The sequence below is a fragment of the Argentina silus genome (genome assembly GCF_951799395.1).
Source record: "Argentina silus genome assembly, chromosome: 14".
NCBI classification, from domain to species: domain Eukaryota; kingdom Metazoa; phylum Chordata; class Actinopteri; order Argentiniformes; family Argentinidae; genus Argentina; species Argentina silus.
Window position 1 is genome coordinate 14,637,375 of NC_139668.1, and position 24,377 is coordinate 14,661,751.

At 42.6% G+C, this 24,377-nt stretch overlaps 1 protein-coding gene across 1 annotated transcript in view; it reads right to left on the minus strand.

Moving 5' to 3' along the window:
• The window catches only part of esamb (endothelial cell adhesion molecule b), a gene marked incomplete at both ends in the record, with an annotated part of 36,356 nt that extends 13,773 nt beyond the window's left edge, over nucleotides 1–22,583 (minus strand). Inside the window, one exon of the mRNA XM_083685482.1 lies at nucleotides 22,529–22,583. Within this exon, the coding sequence (XP_083541608.1) occupies nucleotides 22,529–22,583 (55 nt within the window). The remainder of the gene's footprint in view (nucleotides 1–22,528) is intronic.
• Between the last annotated feature and the right edge of the window lie 1,794 nt (nucleotides 22,584–24,377).

Here is a 24,377-nt window from a genome sequence, read left to right on the forward strand (position 1 = left end):
CCCTTTCATCAGTAATAACCCATGAGTTCAATATCATCATTTTATTAAAAATGAGTTATTCCACACCACAGTAAAAACATGGTTTGTTTTTTTCTGATTTCCGTTGCACTTTGTCTCACAAATCCTGTTAGCGGTGAAACCTCATTTTGATGCTTGTGGCGGGTTTAGGTTCAGAGGAGGGGAATTCATTGGGTGTGAGCTCCATTATGGCATCATTGAAATTTGTTTTATTATTTATTATTATTTTTCCAGGAAGTCCCATCGAGGTCTTTAAAAGGTGGTTCACTATTTAGACACTAACATTCCTTTTTAGATATCTCCCATGTTGACAATCGACCCAGTTTCATGATATCCTACTTGTTTCTTGTGGAAAGTTTAAATGAAGTGATGGATTGCATTGTTAAACTTTGTGTGACTGACTGTGTCTCTGTGCTGTTGTGTTTGTTGTGACAGGTGACTCCCAGAGAGTGGAGATTCCCAGAAGAGAGATGGAGGTGGTCAAGGGCCAGAGGGTGGTGCTGCAGGCCTGGTTCAGCCCCACCTCGTGCCAGCTAATGCAAAGACATGCTTTCTCCTCATCAAAATAAGAGTCTTCAACATCACAAGCTGTTAGAATGTCTGAATGACAGACAGTCCTGGACACAGTCCTGTTTTAGTTATTTTTTTAAATGCGCTTGTATTAGCCGGTCTGACTCTGGTTTTCTGGGTGCCCTGAGACACCTACTCAGAAAGATAAATAAGATATTATTATATTTGAAATAATTATTTGGTTAGATGCCCACTTACAGCCCTCAGAGGACCTATAGTTGCTACACAAGTAGCTTTGGAATTTGTAAAAGAACGTTTTGGTGCTTAATGGAGCAAGAAGTTACTTACCCTGTTAACTGCTATTCTATTTCTAGGTTGAGCGATCACGGCTGCGGACATAACTAAATAACAAAGGTAATCATTTAAACCATCAGCATGCATACTGTACTTAAAAAAGAACGTAAGCGTAACAATAGTGAACCTTCCCTTTCAGACATATTTTCCAAGGGAGGCCAAGATAGCAGCTCCAGTATAAAACATCAGATATTGTCAAGAGGCAATTGACAATATCTGAAAAACATACAGTACAGAAAGGTAAAACATACCTACAATACATTGATTCATTGTCAAGAAATCAGCTATGCGATTTAAAAAGTTACACACCTCCTGAAGCATATCATAAAGATCATAAATCATGAATTACTGTCGGTGTGTGTTTCAAACGAGTAGTGCTTTTGGAATATAAGGGGCTGTGCTTCTTCCTAGGAGGAAATTGATATAGGGTTAGGGTTAGAATTATGATGAGGTGTGTGATTATATGCAAAAAGTAATAGTAATAAGTAAAAAAGTAAGTACTCTAGGATGATTCTTAGTGGGCCGCAGGGAGCAGTATATTTGGATAATGCTATAAAGTGTTCCTATGGGAACAATTATATGGAATAAGAAAGCCCTTCAGAGTTTTGATCTCGTAATCATGACCATAAACTGCATCCCTGTAGGTGAATGAATATTGGACAGCGTGCTGTTGAACAGGGATGAATCGGGTCAGTTATTTAGAATGACACTCTCCGCCGTGATTATGCGGGATAATGCTCTTCAGTCCCGTGACTACCTTGTGGTTCTTTGGCCAGGTTTATCCTCAGATTCAGAGTGATGTCATTCTACTGTTTATTAAAAGAAGGAACATCTTCCCTAATCCCGTAGCCGTCTCCATCTGGGATGTGTGTGTGTGTGTGTGTGTGTGTGTGTGTGTGTGTGTGTGTGTGTGCATGGCTGCAGACAGAGACAAAACTGAACTGAACAACAGCTAAACCCAGGAAAATGCTTCCACTGTATAATATATATATATATATATTTTTAAATTAGACAGTCTGCAATATCACATGCATCCATGTTCAACATTTCAAAATGTTCTAATTCTGCCTATAAATAAATGCTGGTGACTCAACTGTTATGCAGTCCCTGTGACATTAGGATTGTAGGATTGCAGAGTTCTGAAAATTGTGAGAAAATAATCAAAGCAATGCAAATACTGTCATGCATGAGTCCCAGCTGTTGCTCAATTAGGAAATGTGTATGCACTGTGGTACAATGAGCAGCCAAGAGGGGGCAGCAGATCTTTATGAAGGATGCTAAGTACCAAGTTCAACCCTCAACAACGAAGTACAACCACACAGATGGATGATAAACGTGTCGTGGACCACCTTGAGTGGAAATAATTCATGAACAAATAAGATTTCCTTTTGTTTCAATTAGTCCAATCAGCAACAAATCAGTCAAAATACACACTCAACAATTATAAAAGCCAATTGAAAAGCAAACTCCATAGTTCATGGAACATTGTCGTAAATTGCTGTGTCTTCACAAAGTAAAAAAGCAATTTGGAACAGCATCAATACACAAGTGTATTACCCTGCCTTGCACCACATTAAGATGAAGCACACAGCCACCCACCCTAGTCTGGGCCCTCGGGAACCACCCAGTGTGGAGATAAACCAACTCTCATTAACCAGAACCACTCTATCGTTCACAATAATCTAAAAAATAATAATATAATATAACATAATATAATCTCTCTTTTCACTCATCTTTACCTCACATGGGTCCTGTGCTAAAGCGACAGCTAAGACTCCCGTCGCCCCCTCCCTTCCTCCCTCTCTATCTCTCTCTCCTGCTCTCCCTCCCTCTACCCTCTTTCTCTCTCTCTCTCTCTCTCTCCTGTGCCAGTCTTCAAATGAGCCTCTAATCTGGGGGCTAGTGTAAGTAAGCAGCAGGTTCCAGGGCCAGAGGTCTTTTTCACAGCAGAGACAGAGGGATTCACAGGGGAGCGATCAAACTGACTGGCAGGAGAGTGAGTGGCTACGTCAGGGGCTGCGCTTCACGGGCCACAACCGACATCACATCTCAAGAGTAAATGGAAGTCAATAATGGGAAAAATATGTCTTCATTGGGAGTGTGTCCAGCTGACAATTTTCATCACTAAGCTCATGTTTGGCAATGTTAAAAACAGAGGATTAAGGTAAGAGAGGATGTGAAGAGGAAATTGGCATAGTGGGGGTGAATGCCGGATTCTGGATGGTGAGGAGGCACTTTAGCATGTAGGACAATGAGATAGCCCTCTGGGTGGAAAACAGTGCATACTAGGCTGACCCTTGGGGCTTCAAACAGATGGTGCTTAAATAATAAATATTTGGAGGAGGCTCCTTTAAATTGGATTACATTAGCATAAGCTCTGGAGCTATTTTAAGCTATTTTGAGTGTGCTATCTCATCACAGGAGCTTTAATCCCTCTTAAGTTTTGATTGTGTCCAAATTGATTCTGCACGCACACATAGACTAAGACTCCCCCTCTCTCTCACACTCTCTCTCTCTCTCTCTCACACTCTATCTCCCTCTCTCATACACACACACACACACACACACACACAATCATATTATTATTCATCTATTAAGGAAAACACTGCAGGGAAGAAAACTTTTCAGCACAAGCCAATTTCAAATGTATGTGAGCGAGCACAAGAAGCACAATAATCATGACTGCTAATGATTTGAACATCTTTTACGGAGAGGTTGGAGACAGGCACGAAATTTAGAGGTGGGAGTTATGCCATGGCCATCAAAAGCTATTTTGACATACCTACCCACTGTGAAGCTCTCCCAGATGGGCTTGGTTTATAAGAAACATCTGTATTCCTATCTGACTGGTGAAATGCATTATCTCCATAGTGGGCTCTTTGAAGGGTACATCAATCATCTGTGTCGTCGTAGAAACAGTATCTTTCAACGGTAAGTGGGACTGATAGAGGACCACTCCAGATTACTTATAGGCCTGTGCCACTTGGACACACTCCCCTCCTGATATCAATCTTCGTGCATGATTCACTATACCACAACCCACCCACCCACCTACACACACACACACACACACACACACACACACACACACACACACACACACACACACACACACACACACACACACAGACACAGACACAGACACAGAAACACACACACACACACACACACACACAGACACACACACACACACACACACACACACACACACACACAGAAACACACACACACACACACACACACACACACACACACACACACACACACACGCGCACTTGAATGATAAATTGTGACAAACCTCAATTGAAGAGAGTGTTAATCAACGTAAAGACAATTAGCTTTTAGCTTGTAACCATTAACATATGACCGTTACATCATCATTAACGACATGATCATAACCACCACACTCATTTAATATTGACATCTCCATCGATCATTGTCACAGTTACAACGGCCATCACCTACGTGGCTCTGAGAGAGAGGCGGAATGAACTGAGAGACAGACAATACCGCAGCACGAAGGTAAGGCTAGAAAACAGTCAACAAGAATTAGCAAATGCACTTACAGCATAATGATCGATCTGGAAAGAGGGCTTTGGTTATTATTATAGTATATTATTATAGTAGTAGTAATAACGTAGTGCCATTTGAGGAGTTGGGGTGAGACACTTCCCAACAGTCAAGGTTCTGTGTTTTGACTAGGGCCCAGTGCAGTTCAAGGACCTGTGCTCCAACCTTTGCACACACAGCTCCTGTTTGCTCTGTGTGTGTGTGTGTGTGTGTGTGTGTGTGTGTGTGTGTGTGTGTGTGTGTGTGTGCATGCCTGTGTGTGTGTGTGTGTGTGTGCATGCCTGTGTGTGTGTGTGTGTGTGTGTGTGTGTGTGTGTGTGTGTGTGCACGTGTTCATGTGCTGAATGTCATACGGGGGGGCGGTTCATCCACTTCTCTCATGTCAAATTCTGACAGTGTCACTGGCCTCATCAGCCCGGCTGTCCATCATCCGACGGCCCACACTGGCCCCAGGTCCCTGTGGCGGTGGAACGGTGGCAGGAAATGAAGGAAAAAGAAGGAAAAGCTGTGGACTTAAATTGGTCTGCACCGTCGCACCACAAGAGCGGCCTCCACCCCTCCACCCCGCCCCCATCTTGGGCTTTGAAGGAGATATTTATAAGCCATTAGTGTGGCGGGTAGGGCAGGGGGTGGCTGTTTTATCTTCTGGGTCTGTAATGTGTGCCCGGGGAGAACGCGCTGGTGACTGAGTGAAGAGTCAGGGCTGAGTGAGAGTCTACGACCCTAATTACACTACAGAGCCAAACGAGTTGAGCTGTAATGGGCTGGCCTGGTTACACCCCCCCCCCCCCCCCCAGTAGTTGCTGAAACAGTGTTGAAAAAAAGGAAAATGCGAAATGGAAATTATCGGAGCCAGATGCAGTGTGGTTCAGGTCGCTCCTGTAGTGCAGGGGTAACAAGGATACTACAGCCTGATCTATCCAGAACCAGCAGGCCCAGGTGATTTGCGCAAAATAAAAAATAAAAAAAGGATAGATCAGTTTTGCAATGAGAAGATCGCAATTAAGATTATATCATTGCTTGCACAATGTAATGTCATGTATTGAATTTTTAATCCCTACCACCCCCGCCTCTGATTGGGCATGAAAAAAAAAGCTAGACCTAGCTATTTATTGTACTTGGTAAAGTACATGTAATATAAAAAAATATATACAGAATATATCTGTTGATAGTTTCTTAATATTGCTTGTAATGGACTTTTTGGTTTCATGTAGAGCCCTCTGTGAAAAAGCGTTCTCGGGTTCTTCCACAGGGACAGCTGAAGAATCCTTTTTGGAACCCTTTTCTTCTAAGAGTGTTTGGTTGTGTCTAGCACGCCACTTACCTGCCTGTGTAGAAACACACCTTAAGGCAGGGCGATAATTAATGGAGCTGTGTGATCTGATTTCCCATTTCAGTTCAGGCTCTCGTCAGAGTGAAATGACAGGGCCCGCGAAAATCTCTGAATGCGACATGCAACACTCGAAAGCCTCTCAAGCTAGTTAGGGTATAAACAGTGAGATTGTGACACGCATGCTAACACACCATGTCACAGACAGGTAAGATTAAAGAGACGCTGCCTTTGAAAAGGGGAGAAGCATGCTGATGGTAACGTAAACACCGCACCACGGCTTCCTGGAATCTAAATAGAGAACAACCCCTCCTCATCAATGTCCGTAAAACCCAGTTTCCTCTCCATTGTTAAAACAGGGTGGTCCAGGAAGCCAGGAAGGAGCCTTCCAGAGAGAAGGTCAAGAGGTAGGAACACAAAAACAAAATCCCAGGCAGCTGCCGTCCCCCCACGCAAGGCTTCCAAACCTGAGGTGTGTGTACCTTCAGCCCTCTAACACAATAGAACAACCTTTCAAAACCTCTAGGACGTGACCCGCAGCAGAACAAACAGAATGTATGAGTCTTTAAAGGGATAGTTCACACTAAAATCATATTTCTGTGATTAACCACATACCTTCACGACAGCTTATTTAGCAACTGGCAGTAAAGCAGCCACAAACTTCCAAGCTTCCACAGACATTGTCCAATAACAGAAGAAGATTGCGTCAAATTTGTTGCTGCTGAAAGTTACTACGCAGTTGCTAGTTATTAGGTTACTAAGCATGGTATTGGTGTATTGACTGGTGTATTGAAGGTACTGTATAAGGTGATTTTAGAGTGGCCAATCCCTTTAACCTACAATGGGGTAGACTGGACAGCCAATCAAAATGCAGGCATCTCTGAAAATACAGGAATCTCATCATTGGTGATTGATGACATAAACACGACAGCCCTACTTTGTGGTTAGAAATCTAACACATCACACAATTCTCAGGCTATTTTTAAGTATTTCAAATGCTTTTTGACCCAGATCTGATTATTTCACAGACAAAGTTGATATTCATGGGACAGGAAATGAACCGACATGGGGTGAGATAGAAAGTGCAGCAGAAGGGGGTAGGCAGACAGACATACAGCTGGGAGGCTGTAAGAGGCCCTGACCAAGGCTCAGCTGGCTCCATAGGATGATGGCCAGTGTTCAGCTAGCACACACACACACACACACACACACACACACACGCCAAACCAAACCAAACCAAATAGAGATGTGTGTCCCACTTTGTCCATGTCCCCACCTGAGCCCTCATCATCACCCCAGACTGCTGCTGCTGCTGCTGTACTCTCCACAGAGTTCACCGATAAAGCATTCACAGACCCCCAGGGAGTTAGCTATCTCTCCAACCACAGTTCTACACTCTGTTTGATCTGGTATCTAAATGACTGAACACATACTGTGGCTATAATTACAGATAATGAGATGGGTGAGAAATGAATTTTAAGAAAAAAGACATTGCTTTCTAAGTCTGTAAGACCTTTGCTGTCTGTCTGTCTTAGAATGTAAAGTAGAAGTAAATGGGATTGATAAACTGGACACCACCAAGGACACTGACTGATACGTCGCCTCAGAGGAAGCCATAGGGGGGTTTACTGTAACAAGGATTATTCTACAACAGATATTGGAATGAATCCCTCACTTGGTATTAAAAAATGTTAGCATGCTTAATTCACTACGTGCGTAATAAACATACAGGACGTTCGCACATGGGCCTGTTCCATGACTGAATATTATCAAAGGGTGACAAAGACGGTGCAAACAAAAGAAGGGGCTAAAAATAATCTCTCATAGCCTTTTCAAACAGAATCGGGAAGGATGTAAACCGGAGTGGCGAGAGAGGAGGGTAATCAGTATGGATTATGTCACAGCGTAAATGGATTCAATCGTTCTCACACCCTGCCACTACAGATTAACCGAGACAGGCTTTTAAAGCCTCTCGGGCCGGGTCTCCATACTCCCAGTCTTTAACTAGGCCTGGGCAATCTGCGGTGGGGGCATGTGAGAGCATTGTGTAAACTGAAGTACTCCCTTCTACAGTGGGATTAGGTGTTAGATACTGTACCAGCCTCCTCCAGCTTGACCTCTAGTGTTCTGGTAGTGTGTGTGTGAGTGAGATTTTTCGGGAGGTTCAAGCTGGTTTGGAGGTGAATGGAGTCCTGAACTCTCCTAAATCAGATAGCTCTAATCTTTCTGATTTCCTTGCAGATTTTCAGAAAGCGCAGTTAAGCAGATAATTCAGTGATCCTGCTTTTTTTCTGGAACAAGCCTCTTACCCGTTCAATATGGTGTCCTTCCCACGTTTTATACACTGATACTTTGTTAAATTATGACCCAGATGAGAGAAGACAGGTTAGGTACAGTAGCTGCAAACCAAAACAGACATAAATGGAACAGATTTACTGCTATCCTGAGACTGGCATGACACACATTGCACTTGAGACATAGTCAACAAAAAAGGAGAAAAAAAAAGTAAGTAGTTATATTTTTGGCTTAACTTGTCCTTTTGATCTACAAAACCGCTCAAAATAGCAGCGGCAGCAGGTAGGACTTGCAAATCTATGACATATGTAACGGCAGAAGGAGATAAAAAAGTGTGTCACATTTGCCAGTGCTTTAATCGATCAACAGCCGTACGATACAGTATACGAGAGAGGCTGAGTCAGCAGAGAATTGGAAAAGATAAAGCGTAGCGATGTCAGGAGATGAGATGCAGCCATCGCAGAAACATAAAAGAAAAGGATGTTAGCACTCATACAGTATGCACATCGAGAAGATATAAATTACCATATACGTACGTCTATGTCTTTTTTTAACCTTTACTTTTCTAAAACATTTTCACACAAACACCTAGCGGGGATATAAGAACTGAGTCGCTTTAATGTGATGTTATTTTAGATTTGGAGGTGCTCTAGCTTCCAGTCGTCACTGATGAGACCAACCACTGTGAGAAGAATACAGCGACTGAGAAACCTGATATCCACCTGACAGAATATTCCGCTCTAGAGATGTCATGTCGTGTTATTTCCCGAATAACATTTCTCTAACATCCTTCTCCAAACCCGGCGCAGCAGCTGCACTCGGCATCAGGTACTATAAATCACCATGTGCTGGTTCTATCCAGTTTCTCTGTCAAAAGCCAGGGATGGAGGAGCGGGAGGACATGGCACCTGGGCTTAAAGGTCGCCGGGGCAGAGGGAGTGAGAGGAGAGCCAGCCCACAATCTGTCATAACCAGATGAGATAGACAGCTGCCAAACAGAGGGCCGGGCAGAGCCACAACAGCCACGGATAATGAGAGATGTGTGATGGGCAGGCGACACACGTCAGAAACAATCACAGTTGACAGAGGGTAAGCTGAGGGTAATCTTACAGCAGACACACGACCAGCCAGGTATAACAAGTACTGTACTGTACCCCGCATCCTCACTAGCACGCTCTCTGAGAAACACAAGCCTCCGTAGAGCATATACCGTATATGCATCTACCAATACCTAATCTCACATCCCAGACTTCACAGCTAACAGCAGAGTATACAGCTGCAATATTGCATTATGCAATAACCGGAGGCGGTCTCTGTCTCCAACCCCAAACACGCAGGGTTATTGTATGGGCCTTTACGTATTTACTTTGTCTCCATAAGGCGTGTCGATTATTTAATTCATTTGCATCTTATTACTGACAATCTGTGTGTGGCTAGATCTGTTATGTGTGACAGTTGGCAGTGGAGGGGTTAAGTCTTTAATTCTCCCACAGGTCAAAAGTGCATTATTTTGTTTGCATGGAGACGCCGCCATGACACCACACTCTCTTAGCCTGTCAGGGTGGAGGAAAGTTCAGGGTGGAATTGTGTATGTGTGTGTGTATGTGTGTGTGTGTGTGTGTGTATGTGTGTGTGTGTGTGGGAGATGATTAGCACTGAGTGGGATTAGTGTGAGTCTTTTTGTGTATCAGTATGTTTGTGTGAATGCATACCCTATGTGTTTGTTTAAATGTATCTTTGTGTGTCAGAGAGAGAGAGAGAGAGAGAGAGAGAGAGAGAGAGAGAGAGAGAGAGAGCGAGAGAGAGAGAGAGAAAGAGATCAAGCCTACACATTTGTGTTTGCATACATGCGTGTGTGTTAAGGCTGAGCAGTGAGTGACTGTTTGTTGCCCTTAACACCAATCCCATCCCCTACCCCCCATCCCCACCGTGCTTTATCCTATACAGTGTTACTCTCTGAGATGAGGGATAGCTGATGTCTCTTAGTCCAGGTCCCTAAGCTGTCTCTCCACACTCTAATCTTATTATCAGCCCAAGCTGGCTTCAAGGGGGAGGGCGCTGGGGACATGCAGATTCCCTACCGTACAGGAAACACGTCTTAATCTGGCCACTGTGCAGTATGCGCTTTGATGCAGGAGACAATTGCATTAGGTATAGGGACCTGGCTGGCCTGCTAGTGCGCTGGGTGGGTGGATACCCTATTCACAAGCTATTACTGAGGTTTTACACCATGTAATCTCTACTATTCATGGTTTACCTTTGATGAATCTGCCCCAAATTAAATTACTTTTATCTGCTCAGAGGCCTCAAGTCAATATGCATTCAAATGAATACAGAATAAACTATTGTTGTTTGACTGGATGATTTGGTTGGCTAGAGAGACTAATATAATTATTGGGAAATGTAACAGACCATCATAGACACACACAGACACAGACACAGACAGACAAACACACAGACACACATACACACACACACACACACACACACACACACACACACACACACACACACACACACACACACACACACACAGTGTTGAACCTTGTTGCACCAATAACGTGATTAAAGTGGCCTATCTAGCCTGCCTTGAAGCAAATTCAAAAGAAAGGCTCTTCTGGGAAGTGAAGCGAGTATGGTGTAAGAGGCTTTGTTTGTCCATCTGAGACAATTGATGACAACAAATGACACACGAGAACAATGTGTTGTTCCCAGCACAACACAGTTACAGGACCACGCTAAAGCCAGACGGACACTGCGATTTTCACAAACGCAGATGATTCCAACCGTTGAGAGGGCGTCATACATAATCAACAACAAGGTGTGTGATTCTAGGAAAATAATCAACGCCGTGGAGGTGGAAAACAGTCAGAGGTCCGAGGTGTAAAATACCTCTATAACCACACAGAGTTGATTATCCTGACTATACCACAGCGACTATAACTAAATGAGTGCATGATTTATCTGTTTGCAAAAATAGTAATTGTCATCTGGTTTTGGGAAACTTGTTGAAATATTTTGACAACTTGGTCAGTTTGTGGAATAGAGGAATGCAAAACCAAGATCAGTAAACTGATACCAGGCAGTAGGAGAAGCGCAAGCCTAGTATTTCAACCACTCCCAGCATGTCTGTGTCTCACATCCACCTCACCACTGCTCTGCTACATGTCATAATGGACGTTGACGGTTACTTGGCTCGCAGAGAACCAACCGCAAACAACATGATATGAAAGCAAAGTCATCCTAATTGACAGAGAAAGTAAGAATTATTTATGTGTGTTCGCAGAGAATCGTCTTGCATCGATCAAATCGGTACTCTCCAAACAGCTTCAGTGGAACGGGGAGGGTTATCTAGGATTGCAGGCTGCTGGGGATTTCAAAGGTTTGAGACGGAAGAGTCTCTGAAGACTCCTAAAGTGCTGATAGGTAGTCCAGGTGTGAAATTAGAACAGAAATGAGGAATTTCATTAACAGGAACCTGTTCCTCTCAAATAGAAGCCCTCCACGTTGAGGAAAGTGGTTAGTTGTTGGAGTTATCAGAGACACACATATAGTGACTAGATACAAAATAGACACAAAATAGAGTAAGATTAAATAGTTTACTAACCCCTAAGCATTGCACAGCAGCATAATAAACATTCATCTACTTTATCTTGCCTTTGCCAGACTCTTTTGCATTCTTCTCAGCTCTCAGCACCTAATGTAATGTGTCCCATTAACACTCTGGGAGATTATATAAGCCTCTATACCACAGTGTCTTCAGTCTGATAACATCTGCTTCCACTGAACAACTCACAGCTCTGTATCTGTGGCTTGAGAACAACAGTAATTCAGTAATTTCCCATAGGTCAAGGCATCAGAGTATAGCCATGCACATGACTGTGCTGATGGAAAGATTTAAATGCATAGTAGTGGGTTCTTCAAAAGGATTCTCCAACATGGACAAGCCGAAGTTCTAACCCTTTTTAAGAGTGTATAATCTCTGTACAAGGCTTTGTGACTGCGCCTGTGAAAGAGAATATGGGTTTCCAAAAACAGCCAACATTCACCAAGGTGGGCTCACACTGAAGTGGCCCTAACCTTCCTGTTTGTGAATGTCACTGACTGTGAGACAGAGTCTGTGCTTTCAGCGTCAGGCTCAGCTGATCAGAGACCTTCCTTACCCAGCACTGTAAATCAATTTCCCAAACTGCTTTGTCATCGATTCACTCAGAACCTCTCAACCCCAAAATTGTTTTTTCGCAATACATTTCTGACAATGCCAATGTACGCTGAGTACATGGTGGTGGTTGCTTTTCTGTGGTGATTACGTACAGTATATTAACTAATAGCAGGGATGATATAGAAACATGTGACTCACTGAAGTCATTACTTTCAAAGGAAACTGCCTGTCAAACCAACATACAATAGGAGAATTTCTTTTTATGTAACTACTGCTCAACGCAACAGCCCCTGACTGGCAGCAACTACAGTATGTTCTTCCTTTGGGTCATTTTAACAGAAAAATACTGTTCGTTTCTGATTTTAACAAATATCTTGACTGAGGGTCAAATACTAAAATGTCTTCACATTTTAGGGACATGGAGTAGAAGCCAAGCCAGGTGGTCCACATGACTTCACCTAAAATGGAAAATACTTGATGGAGTCATGATTTATACATTATGCCTCTGAAGGTACCATGGTTACAGGGCTTATCAGCTTGGAGCAGGTTTCTCAGAAGCTGCCCTGTTCACATTACTGAGACTAGATCAATTTAAAGAACCAACCAAGCAACCTCTGGGCCAAAAATAGAAATGAGAGAGGCAAAAAAAAAGTTCAATTCCTGGGAAAAACATATACATCAGATAAAAATCACTCTGTATTTTCCTGGTGATATGTCACCTAATTTATAACATTTCCGGTGTTGTTACATCAGTATGATGAGATATGACTAGTGGAGGGCATACTACAGGGCAGGGCATACATATGTCTTGGGTGTAATTTGTTGCAGAGGTGGTTTGGAATTGGAGCCATGCTCGTGTGAGGGGTAGCCCTGCTTGAGACTTGTAAGCCCAAATGTTGCCCTTGGACCATGAGGATATCCTCTTGGCCTACTGGGAGACCCTTGGGTTTGATGTGCGGGAGTCCTAGTTTTGTTGCACCTTCAAGACAGTCTTATTAATAGAATGTACTGGTAGTTCTTCAATGCTATGAACTATGTCGAACAGCTTGAATCCCGATAATTCCAATATCTATGAGAAATTGCAGAGCGCCTATCGCATTTCCATTCAAATCCATTCATCAGCCGGCTGCAGTTTCAGTGTTGATTTCCCAGCTGGACTCAGTTCTCCCCTAACAATGTTTTCTAGAAATCAGTGAGTATTGATCAATGGTCAATCAATGGTATTACAGAATATGACCATGTGTATGGCTCAGATCAGACAGGTATCACTTACAAGTGATGTTAAGGATATTACCTTACCTGGTTTCAATTCCAAGTCAATGCAGAGAGAGGATAGAGGTAATTGTGACAATTACCCTTGGATAATTTTTATTTATTTTTTTTATAAAAAAGGTTCACAGTAAAAACACAATTGTTTGGTCTCTCTCCTGCTTGGTGGAATGTTTCTATTTTTTCCAGCAGTACTCTAAACCCGGAGGTATTCATTTTAATGTCAACTGCCATATTACCGGAGGGACAGCACATAGTAAAAACACAGTGATACACAGTGATTGATGTTCGAACTAAAATTACTACCTGAGGGTATATGAGCCTGGCCATAGGTTTCCCTGTCATAACAGGTCGGAAGACTTGTGAGATATCTAAGGATATGAGAGCAGTGTTCCTCAGGATTATTATTTTTTTTTTAAATATGTTTTTAGGGCATTTCCGCTTTATTGAGATAGAGACAGTAGAGATTGACAGGAAGGATGGGTGAGAGAGAGGAGGGATGACATGCAAGATATGTCGAGGGTCGGAATCGAACCAGGAACCTTGCGATTACGTGGTGTGCGCATTACTGTGCTACGCCACTAAGTGCCTGTTCCTCAGGATTTAAGTGTGGTGGTTGATACAGGACACAGCATACTTGTATCTGTAGACTATGGGACCCATTGTGCTTGAGCAAAACAGTGCTGAACTGTACAATACCTAACAACTAGGAATACTCTACAGCAGGAGTCTCAAACTCAAATTGACTGGGAGCTGACATCAGACTGAACTACCTGTCTTATAGGACAAAGAACCAATCTTGATTTTTTTTAAAGATTTCTCAGCATCCGCTGAAATACAGTGCCATAACGTCAGAAAACCATTCCACTGCCCATTTGCTTTTAATGGAATTACAACCTACTACACAACCAACTATGTTTTTAACATTCACAACAAACACTTGAAACTAAACTTAACTTAACCACTTATAAGCTTTAATCAGTGAGAGAGAACAAGCCACATCCTGTGCAGGTGGATCCCCAGCCAGCAGCAGGATTGGCCTGCGGGACCCTCATTAATCTCATGTAACTAGGCCTGGGGCATCTTAAACCAGCAGGGTGACACCTCGCCTTAAACCAGGTCAATCGCTCCCCTCCACCTGGCCTTACATGAAGCCTCTTGGAGACAGCAGAGGGGATAAAGGATGCCTCTCACTTCGCAAAGAATACTAATCTCTCATCTCCTCCCCATGGACAAAACCATCAATCTTCCACTTGTGTTCCAGAGGACCCATCTCCTGCCCTTTCGCACTGACAAACTCATCTAGCTATTCCTGTGCAGGCCTATCATCCATCATTACACAACTAACCAATCTGCTACAATTACACCCCAAAACCTCCCATCTCTCCAGTCTCACATTGCGAATTCACTCTGCTTCCTACAGAACAATGCGGTGGAAGGCTGGAGACTGAGGCTCTACCTATCCCCAAATGACTCTAATCTCCAATCCTCTCACTACAAAACTCATCTCCTACTTCTACTACCTGCTCGACAAAGAAGAAAGGAGAAAAGCAGGATTTACAGAGCAGTGCTTTTCACACATTATACCCGTGAAAATCAACCGCCCATTTAGGTAAAAGCAGCCATTTATGAATGTCAATAAGACATGCTATTACAGAGATTTTGGTTGCATTTAACAAAGGGCTGTTCAAACATTATTAGTGGTGTTGGCGTGTGTGCGTGTGCGTGTGCGTGTGTGTGTGCAGGTGTGCACATGTGTGAGATCTCTGAAGCCCACGTCCTGGTGTCTATCGGAGCATAGGCCTCATTTAAAGGGGGGATTGTACCTCATTAGTGCGTGCTACATATTTTCCCAGGATGCACCTGGCCTAAATCACTACCACGGTTCTCGCCCATGCCGGGCTGTAAACACTGCTTTCTCTGAGATAAGCTCAGTCATTCATGTACACACCAAGGAAACCTACACAGTAGGATACACACATGTCTTAGTATTAGCTTGCCTTTCAGAAAAGCTACAGTATATGGGTATAATCCATACGACTAAGCATTTCTAATGAAGTTTAAAAAGAAAGAAAAAAAAAAAAATTGACATTTAAAAATCACTATGAAACTCAACAGAGGGGGCCGAAGCTGGGCTGGTTGACTCACTAATTGGCAGAGAGGGGGTGATGGTGGCGGCGGAGTTACCGGCTAAGTGCCCCGGCAACCTCAGCCGGAGTCTGCCACCACCCCCCCACATCACCTTGCATCATTAGTCACATGGAGATGGGAAGATGTGACGAGGGACTGACGGGATGGCGGGGGGGGGTGACTGGGGGGGGGGCTCCTGTCAGGCTGCAGCTGTGGTGGCAGCACCTTTATTGCACTCAATCAGTCTGTGTGTGTCTCTCGCTTCACTGCATCCGATGGCCAGGGCTTTCATCAGAACCTTGAAGTTCTTAACACGCCACAGAGGGGTGCACTGATGGCTGAATTCTACCCTGCCACAAGCACAGGGCTAAAAAAAACTAAAAATAAACGCTTCTTTGGCTTCTTTGGCTGGTACTTGCAGGAGGACCCTTTGAAGAACCCTTTTGGTTCTACGTAGAATGTTTCGATGCCATGTCGATACTTCATTCATACAGAATTCATTCGTACAAATCACTGAAACGTGTTAGCCCATTAGTTAGGAGAAAGTTGTCTCCGGATAGAAGACTGCCAGTCAGCGCAAGCAGTTGGAGTTAATGAGGTGAAATATTGACTCGGTAATGAAATATGTCCAGGGTGCTGTGGTGGGGGGTATATATAATTGCCCAAGCTAGCTGGGTGTTAGCTTGGCTAATGATCTCTGGCTGCTGAGAAGCAGGGGATCTTGGTCTAGTCAGAAGCTCCATCCACCTCCACTGTTACAATGGAATCATTTGCTTGTTAACTTCATGCAATTCTGGACACAGCTGAAGTAAATCTTCTTTGAAAAAAACAAAGTAGTGTAATTGTTTCATACTTTCATGCCATAAAGTACAATACTCACTCTCATTATCATACCCAATGGTATGTTGCTGTTTCTCTTCAATTTTAACAAGGTAGTGTATCGCCTATGTTACAAAATCAAGATTAAAAAAAAATACAACTGAAAACTATTGAATGTTATTGAATGTGAATGTATTGAATTAGCTTTCTCCATTCAAACAAGCCTGCAATGTCAGGCTTCTTTTTCTGTAATTAGCCAGTTTGAGATATAGTGCTGCATTTTCACAACCTATGAGCTCTCTGTCAGTGTGTTGACAAAAGACCGTCTCGATCTAACGGACCTCTACCCTAATTTCACTGCTTTCTCCCCAGGGATACCAAAGAGTTACATGGCATCAGCAACCTCTCATTCAGAGTGTGAAACAGAGCAAAACCCTGACCAAGCAGTCCACATCAATGCCTGCTCCAAAAGTAGAGATAAATGTAGCTACTCTCATGAATAACACATGGGCGTAGTAGTAACATACAGACGTTTTATATATAGGTCCCACAAGGAATTACACGGAAATTAAACAGTAACTGACCACTCCATTTTACTGTCCTGTTCCTATGTACTAGCATGGTAATAAAGATAAAGGTGAAGTAGCCTAATTAATTAATACTACGGTGTGATGGTGTCGGCTAATCTGTCTTGAGACAGGAACATTTACATCATAACTGGAATTGATTGCCTCTCACTACACTCACCGAGCACTTCATTAGGAACACTATACTAATACTGGGTAGGGCCTCCCTTTGCTCTCAAAACAGCCTCAATTCTTCGTGGCATTGATTCCACAAGATGTTGGAAACATTCCTTTGAGAGATTCTGGCGATAATTGATTGGTATTAACGGGCCCAAAGTGTGCCAAGAAACATTCCCCACACCATTACACCACCTCCGCCATGAGAAGGTGTACAGGTGTTCCTAATAAAGGCTCAGTGAGTGTATATGCGATGACTTCATGTGGTGGTGTGCATTGACATACTGTAGGCGCCTCCTAGATTGTAGCGCAGGTTCGGATGAGCTGGGATTGATATACTGACAAATATATGCAACACCTTTGTCATCAGAGCTGTGTATCGTGTCCGGACAGGTGCACTCGGGTGAATCAGCTGTAGGCCTAGTCCCATATACCTGAGACTCGGTCAGTTCATGCTCTTCACTCACACTAACCACTGTGTTACTCTCCCATCAAAAGTCACCAGAATTGCTTGTTTAACAGATGATGGGCAACATTTTCTCTGGGTGGAAAGGGGGGCACAGCCCCATTCACCTCCCTCACAACATTTTCAGCAGCGCCCCCTTTAGGCAGCACGTCCCTGACTGGAGAAGATAAAATACCTTTTAGTGAAAAAAGTTATCAGTTGGCCCTATATTATTTTCTATTAGAGCTGTCAAAGTCTAATCGTTGTTGAAAGGTAATTTCAAAATACAAAAATACAGTTCTCTGAAACACCTTGTTACAAAACACATTTTTTTTTTTTTCAGGCCAATAATAAAAAATAAATAAAAATAGAGCAGAGCTGCAAGTGGAAAAGCAGCAGAGAGCTCAGCAGGAAGAGGTCAAGATAACCCAACAAAAGGTTGAGCACATGGAAGCTCACTATCAGGCTATCTTGAGGCAGCTGAGCAGTAATCTGGCAACACATGCCAAAAAGCAACTCCAACTTTTAACTCAACTAGAAGTGGTGAGTAGTGAGCTTGAAATGCTAAATTCAAATCACTGTGTTGTGCTACATTACTGTGCCGTCCAGGTGGATGAGTGCAATCTAGCCTTGCCAGGAAAGGAGGTCCAGGCTGGGGAGGCTGAAAACCAAACTTGGCTTCCCTACCTGCTAGCCCACTTGACCGGAAGATGGAGACATTCCAAGCCGAAGAGCTGTGGCAGGACTGCATGGTGGACGAGAACCTAATGAAAAGCTTGGCTGATGAAGCTGGCCAGGTGGGCTATGACCAAACCTCTGAAAAGGTGAGCAATTCTTGTGAAGCTGAATCAGAAGATGGGAGTTATGTTCTGACAGGGTCAGTGTGGCAGAAGAAGCTAAAGCTAAAGACTTGAAAGTAAATTGAAGAGGTCAAGGCAAGTGCTGTTTTGTTGAAGGAAAGGGAGACAGGATGTTGAGGACTTTACCAAGGTGCTCACCTCTGAAGGCCAAAAACCCCTGGATGAAAGAAGGAGCCACTGAGAAGCATGAACAAGCTCCGGACAGAGAATTCTAAAATGAGACATGAGAGGAGGTTCTGGGGGCCCTTGTAGCCGTGTCTTATAAATCACGGAACGATTCTTGATTTTAAAAGATTTTCCGCATCCGTGGAAATATAGTGCCGTCACACCAGAAAATCAATACGCCGCCCATTGCTTTCAGTGGCACTACAACCTACATTACAAACTATCCAAACTCAAATAAAACTGTTCGCTTTCATAGTAACTGGCTATTTGTAGAGGTGCTTAATTTGGCCTCCAAATATATTGGATGGCTCTTCGTCATACAGTAAGACATGTTGTTCACTGTAATTGGTGTTATTTCTCTACAGCCCACCCCCCTTAGCTACTCAATTGAACTGTGGGACTAAATTTAGAATTGACTTCCTGAATAGTGTGCAGTGAATTTTGTACTTCATGTAAAGTCAAATGTATGGCATCTTGGCATTTTATACACGCCTGTTAAATTTTTTACGTTTAGAATACTGCAAGAAGTTCTAATCTTGCATATATTAAATAGTAACTGGCTACTTGTATGGACCTTCTGTCACAGCCTTTGTAATCATCTTCCAACACAATAAATGCAGTACATCAAGGTTATCAGAAGGTTATCTTCATGTACAAGGGCAGGGGTTGAGAGGACATGACTGCAAGCATTCAACCATAGCAACATACAGTAGTGTTATAAATTTGGAAACTAAATATACAGGATTGGGGTCAGTTCAATTTCAATTCAGGTAGTGATTTAAGTTTACAATTAAAGAATGGAAACTCCATTTTCTCTTTATTGATAAAACATGTATTATAAATTCCGTATTTTCATGAGTAATCATGCCACCGGTACAAGCAACCTTGGGTGAGTCCTCTCTTGTGGTGCTAAACCAAGTGGTGCTATCTCAACTACACTATGTTATGGCCTACTACCCACCAAGGGTTCACTTCCCTGCTGCATAGATATAGTGTGTGAGTGTACAAACACACTTCACGTTGGTCATTTTAATCCTAGTCAAACATGGTGAGAGGTGAGAGGTCAAGCCCTCGTCACAACTCACGTTTTAATCTCATCAGCCAAGACCTCCACCAATGAATTTGTACCTTGTCATTGCCTTGTTAAAATGCCAGGATTACACAGCCTCCTTTGACTTCAACCGACCTGCAGATTAGTGACCACAATGCTCATCTCGCTGCACTCCAGTGTCAATCATATCTGTGAGGGTTTACTGCTACTCTGACAACACAAAATGGGTTACAATGTTTTGGGATGAAGCTGACTCACCCAAAAACAACCCCACTCTACATCACATTCCTGAGCTCATGCCCAAAGTCACAGCACTGTTTCGCAGCTTTAAAGCCATTGTCAGCCATATTTACAGACATTTCAAATAATTTAATATAGGCTTCCTTGATTATAATGAATATGGCTGAATACCTCAATGAGAGTAGAACAACTGTTTTACCTCATAATAAACAAAACAACATGGACCTATGGGGCTATTGCTCTGACAGCTAGGGCTGTCGCGGTTTGGTTTTTCCTCACCCTCGTGGCCGAATACCGCAGTTTCAGTGGAACCGCAATAAAATGTTTACAGATTTGTGCAGATTTCACTAGAACAACATGTGTTAAATGATGATAGAGCTTTTAGTGGAGTTGCTTGCCAGCTCCTCACAGTAGCTAACTGCAACTGTAAACTCACTGGCTTAGACAGCTTAGCCAGTTTACAGTTTAGCCAAAAACAAGCTGACAAACTCATTAGCTGAACTGTGAATAAAGCGAGCTAGCTGTCTATTTGATTTGCTTAATGTCAGCGAAAAAATCCTTGCCCGGTGCCGAAAGTGGAATGCGATATCGTTACCTAAAAAATCTGCCACGGTGCTTCTAATTGCTAGACAAAAATGTAGGCTCACTGGTTCGAACAATGAAAAAATAATGCATGCGATTCTTTTTTGTTTATCTAATCTGCTATCCATATTTCACCCATTGGTGGTGGACAACGCGATTGCCTTTATGTGCATGGAGGTAATCACAACCAAAGAAGAACAAAAGTGCAGTTACAGGTTAAACACTTCTCCGCGAACTCTCACTGCGAATCAGCTAAACTCATGATTGATTTGACAGAGCAATCAGGATTTACACGCCATAGAAAATTGTCAGTTTTTGGGGAACGCGCTTAAAGCACGGCTAAACTCAAAAATGCTAGGTGACAGAGCGATAGCCCCATTAGGTTTTACTTGACAGTTTCTTATTCCAACAAAAACATAAACAATGTAAACAAATCATGCATAGATTTCAATCATGCTCAAAAAGGTATTGCTGCTCTCATGGAATGTCATTCCTTGAACACAACAGATACAGTATAGATAGTCATAGAAAGTGTTGCAAGTGAAAATTGATTTTCTCCATGGTCTATGCAACATTTTGTTGATCTATTAAGTCTAAAAGTGGAGCTTTAAAACACATTTTAATGTAATTTCAGGTGTTAAACCTTTAGACAACCTTTAGACAGGCTATCTTTTTTTTGCTGGTGGCCAATATACAATAGATTTGGGGTGATACAGGAGATACCAAATATTTATTTCCACGATGAGGACACCATACCGTACATTGTGGTATAATAGTGGATGGAGGTGGTCTTACATTACTCTCTTTGTTCGGTACAGTATGGTTTTAACATCCCCTAGAGTAGGATATGCAGAGGGCTACGCCTAGCCCCATCTGTGACTAGTATTATTTTGATATTTACATTTGGATGTCGTGTATATGTAAATATAAAAGTAATACTAACTAGGTAACACCTTCTTAATGGAAGCCCATTAAATGTCCAAAGCTCAGAGTTATTATTTATTAAATTTAGTTGGCAGATAACTATGTGAGGCTATACATTAACTCTCTTGCTTATTTATGTATTACTGGTAAGACACTGGTAAGACAGAGGCACACATTTAACTGATGTTCAGTTATAAATCATTATGGAGTTTCAGGTACTACAAAACAGAACGTCTATTACTGCACTGTACATTTCAGGGGTTTTGTGACTAGACATACTACTTGTTATATGTGGATGTTGTAGAAGTCTAGTCACAGCTTGGTAGGCATATGGGTGGTAGTAACTCAGCTTCAAAGGTAGCAGACGGCTTAACGACTCCGCTCATCACGGATTTTAAGCCATTTCTAGGAGTGAAATCATTTGTCATTAGCCTCTGCTCATTTTATTTTAGATAGGGGCACAGTAAACTGGAAAGAATTAACTTATTTCCCCAATTTCAGTCAGTATTCCGAAAAAAACACTCGCATTCAGGTGACCTGTGCATCATTTACCTGTGCTGCGGTTGTGACATTTCGGACCTTTATTATATTGTATTTTTGAAAGCATGATAAATAAGATGAGTTTGAGAAAATAATGTTAATGACAGCGACGCTGGTGTGAATGCGGGTTCGTGTGAATGCGAGTGTTTCATCTTTCGGAAGGCTGAGCGAAATCGGGAAATGCCTGAGACGAGGTAATTCTTTTAAGTTTCCATTTAAACAAAATGAGAAGAGGCTAATTCCAGGCGATTTTACTCGTAGAAGAATGTCTTCAAATACGCGATGTGAGTCGTCCTTTACTCGTCTGCTACCTTTGAAGCTAAATCCACCCCTACGCCTACCAATCTGTGACTAGACTTCTACAACATTCAAAGGTAAAAAGTAGTAGGCATAAGTCTACTCGTGCGCAGTTTACAGGTGTTTATCATAGTTAGCCTATAACACTTGCTGTAAATGACACGAGGCTACATAGACTCAAAGACGAAAGGTGAATGAATACCTGTGCTAAATAATCAGCTTACCTTGAAAAATCCATAGCAACGATAGTATGGTGCGAAATCTCGCAGATATCTCCATCGCCCAACATGAACCGTGCGCGCCAGTGCCCGGTACAAACCACAGGAGGTTCAAACTTGCCAGCAACTAGAGTACGTTACCGTTGCTAGTTCGGTTGCCCTTTTGGAGTTCGTCTTCAGCTCTGTGGGCTGCGCTCGGCTTCAGGTCAAAGAACACGCGGAGAGCAGAACTTGTGGAGCATGGAAAGGTTACTGTTATAAATTATTTCCGTCTTCCCGTCCGGCGCGCAAACCATAGATGACATTGCAGAACATCAGCGCGGGTGCACTTACACGATCAAACGCAAAACCATTTGTCGAGAGGTCGAGGCTCTGCTTCCCTTGAGTTCACTGTGTCACTATATCCGTCCACAAGCACTTCATGTCTCTGTGTTCCCGTTTTCTCCCGAGTTGCCATTTGAACGCAGCCTAGTGTCTTCGTGAACCGTTATCAAACGGTCCACCTACAGCTTGTACCTGTGCGCGCTAGGAACGCCCCTTTTAATGATTGGCACATCCTTCCTTTGCACAGGTTTGTCTTCTTCTACCCCGTACCATCTAACACGACTAATAAACGTACAGACCTCAGCACTACAGTGCACTTCCCACATTGATAATAGATTGTAATATTGTCATAGTCATTTTGGTGCAGAATTGGGGAATGATCTTATAGTCAGTAGTCAATGAAATTGAGTGAGGTGGGTGTAGGCTTACTGCTTTTCAGTGGACAAAATAATTTAACAATACTTGGAATGGGGGGATTTACAATATCAGGTGTTCAGGAAAGGAGCTTTGAGACAGCACACTGAAACAAGCTTGGAGAAGATTGTTATTCCTGTTTTAGTATTACGTGTAATTAAGACAGACTTCTCATAGATACATTCACTCTTTATATGAAATATAGCGACTCATAATCTGTAGCAAATAACTAATCTTTATCTTAAAGTAGGTTTCATACTTTTTCAAACAGAAATAAAACAAAACTACATCCTATAAAGTTCATTAGGTCTATACAGTTACAGTATTACCAAATCAATTAGCATACATTACCTGAAATGTCACAGTCTATTTTAATAGTCTATGAACAGAATGCACTCTCTCTCCCATGTCGAAACTCCCAGGAAACATTAGCGGGTACAGTAGTTGTAAGAGTGTACAGGGGGCTAGGCTTTTAAGTTGTAATGTAAGTCTGAGGTCCTGCCAAAGCTCATAAATGGGTTGTCAGGTGAAATATTAATGGCTATGGGGCCATGTGTTGTTTTAGTAGTAGTGGCATGTAATGGATTTATATGATATCAAATTCAGCATGTTGACTCTGACAAATCTGCCCTCACCTTGACCTTCAGTGGAGTTCACAGTAACAGGCAAGACGCCCACCACAAAACTCAACACACTTCTACAGTACTTCATCATAGCAGACCTGTGTGTTGGGTCTTGCCCGGTCTGGAACAGAGAGTTAATAATTGACTGGCAGGCTCTTGAATTTTTCATGCTCTCATATTTTGGCCCCTGCTATTCCCTTTTTTTTTTTTTTGCATTGTCAGCCAATTTGCTGCAATTTTGAACAAGCAACTTGGAATATTTTCACTGCCTAAGAGTAGTGCATCAGCCATAGCAGGGGTAGTTGTTATGTTACACCAGAGTCTCTGAAAGGAGGCTAAATGTGACTGAGCATCCATGGATACTGTTTATGGGTAAATGAGAGTAGGCATGTCCTCAACTTGACCTCCTGTGTCTGTAAATTATGCCCATTATTTACTCTCACTAGACACATGGGAATTCACCCCAAACTAAAGATTCCTTATAAGATACAGTC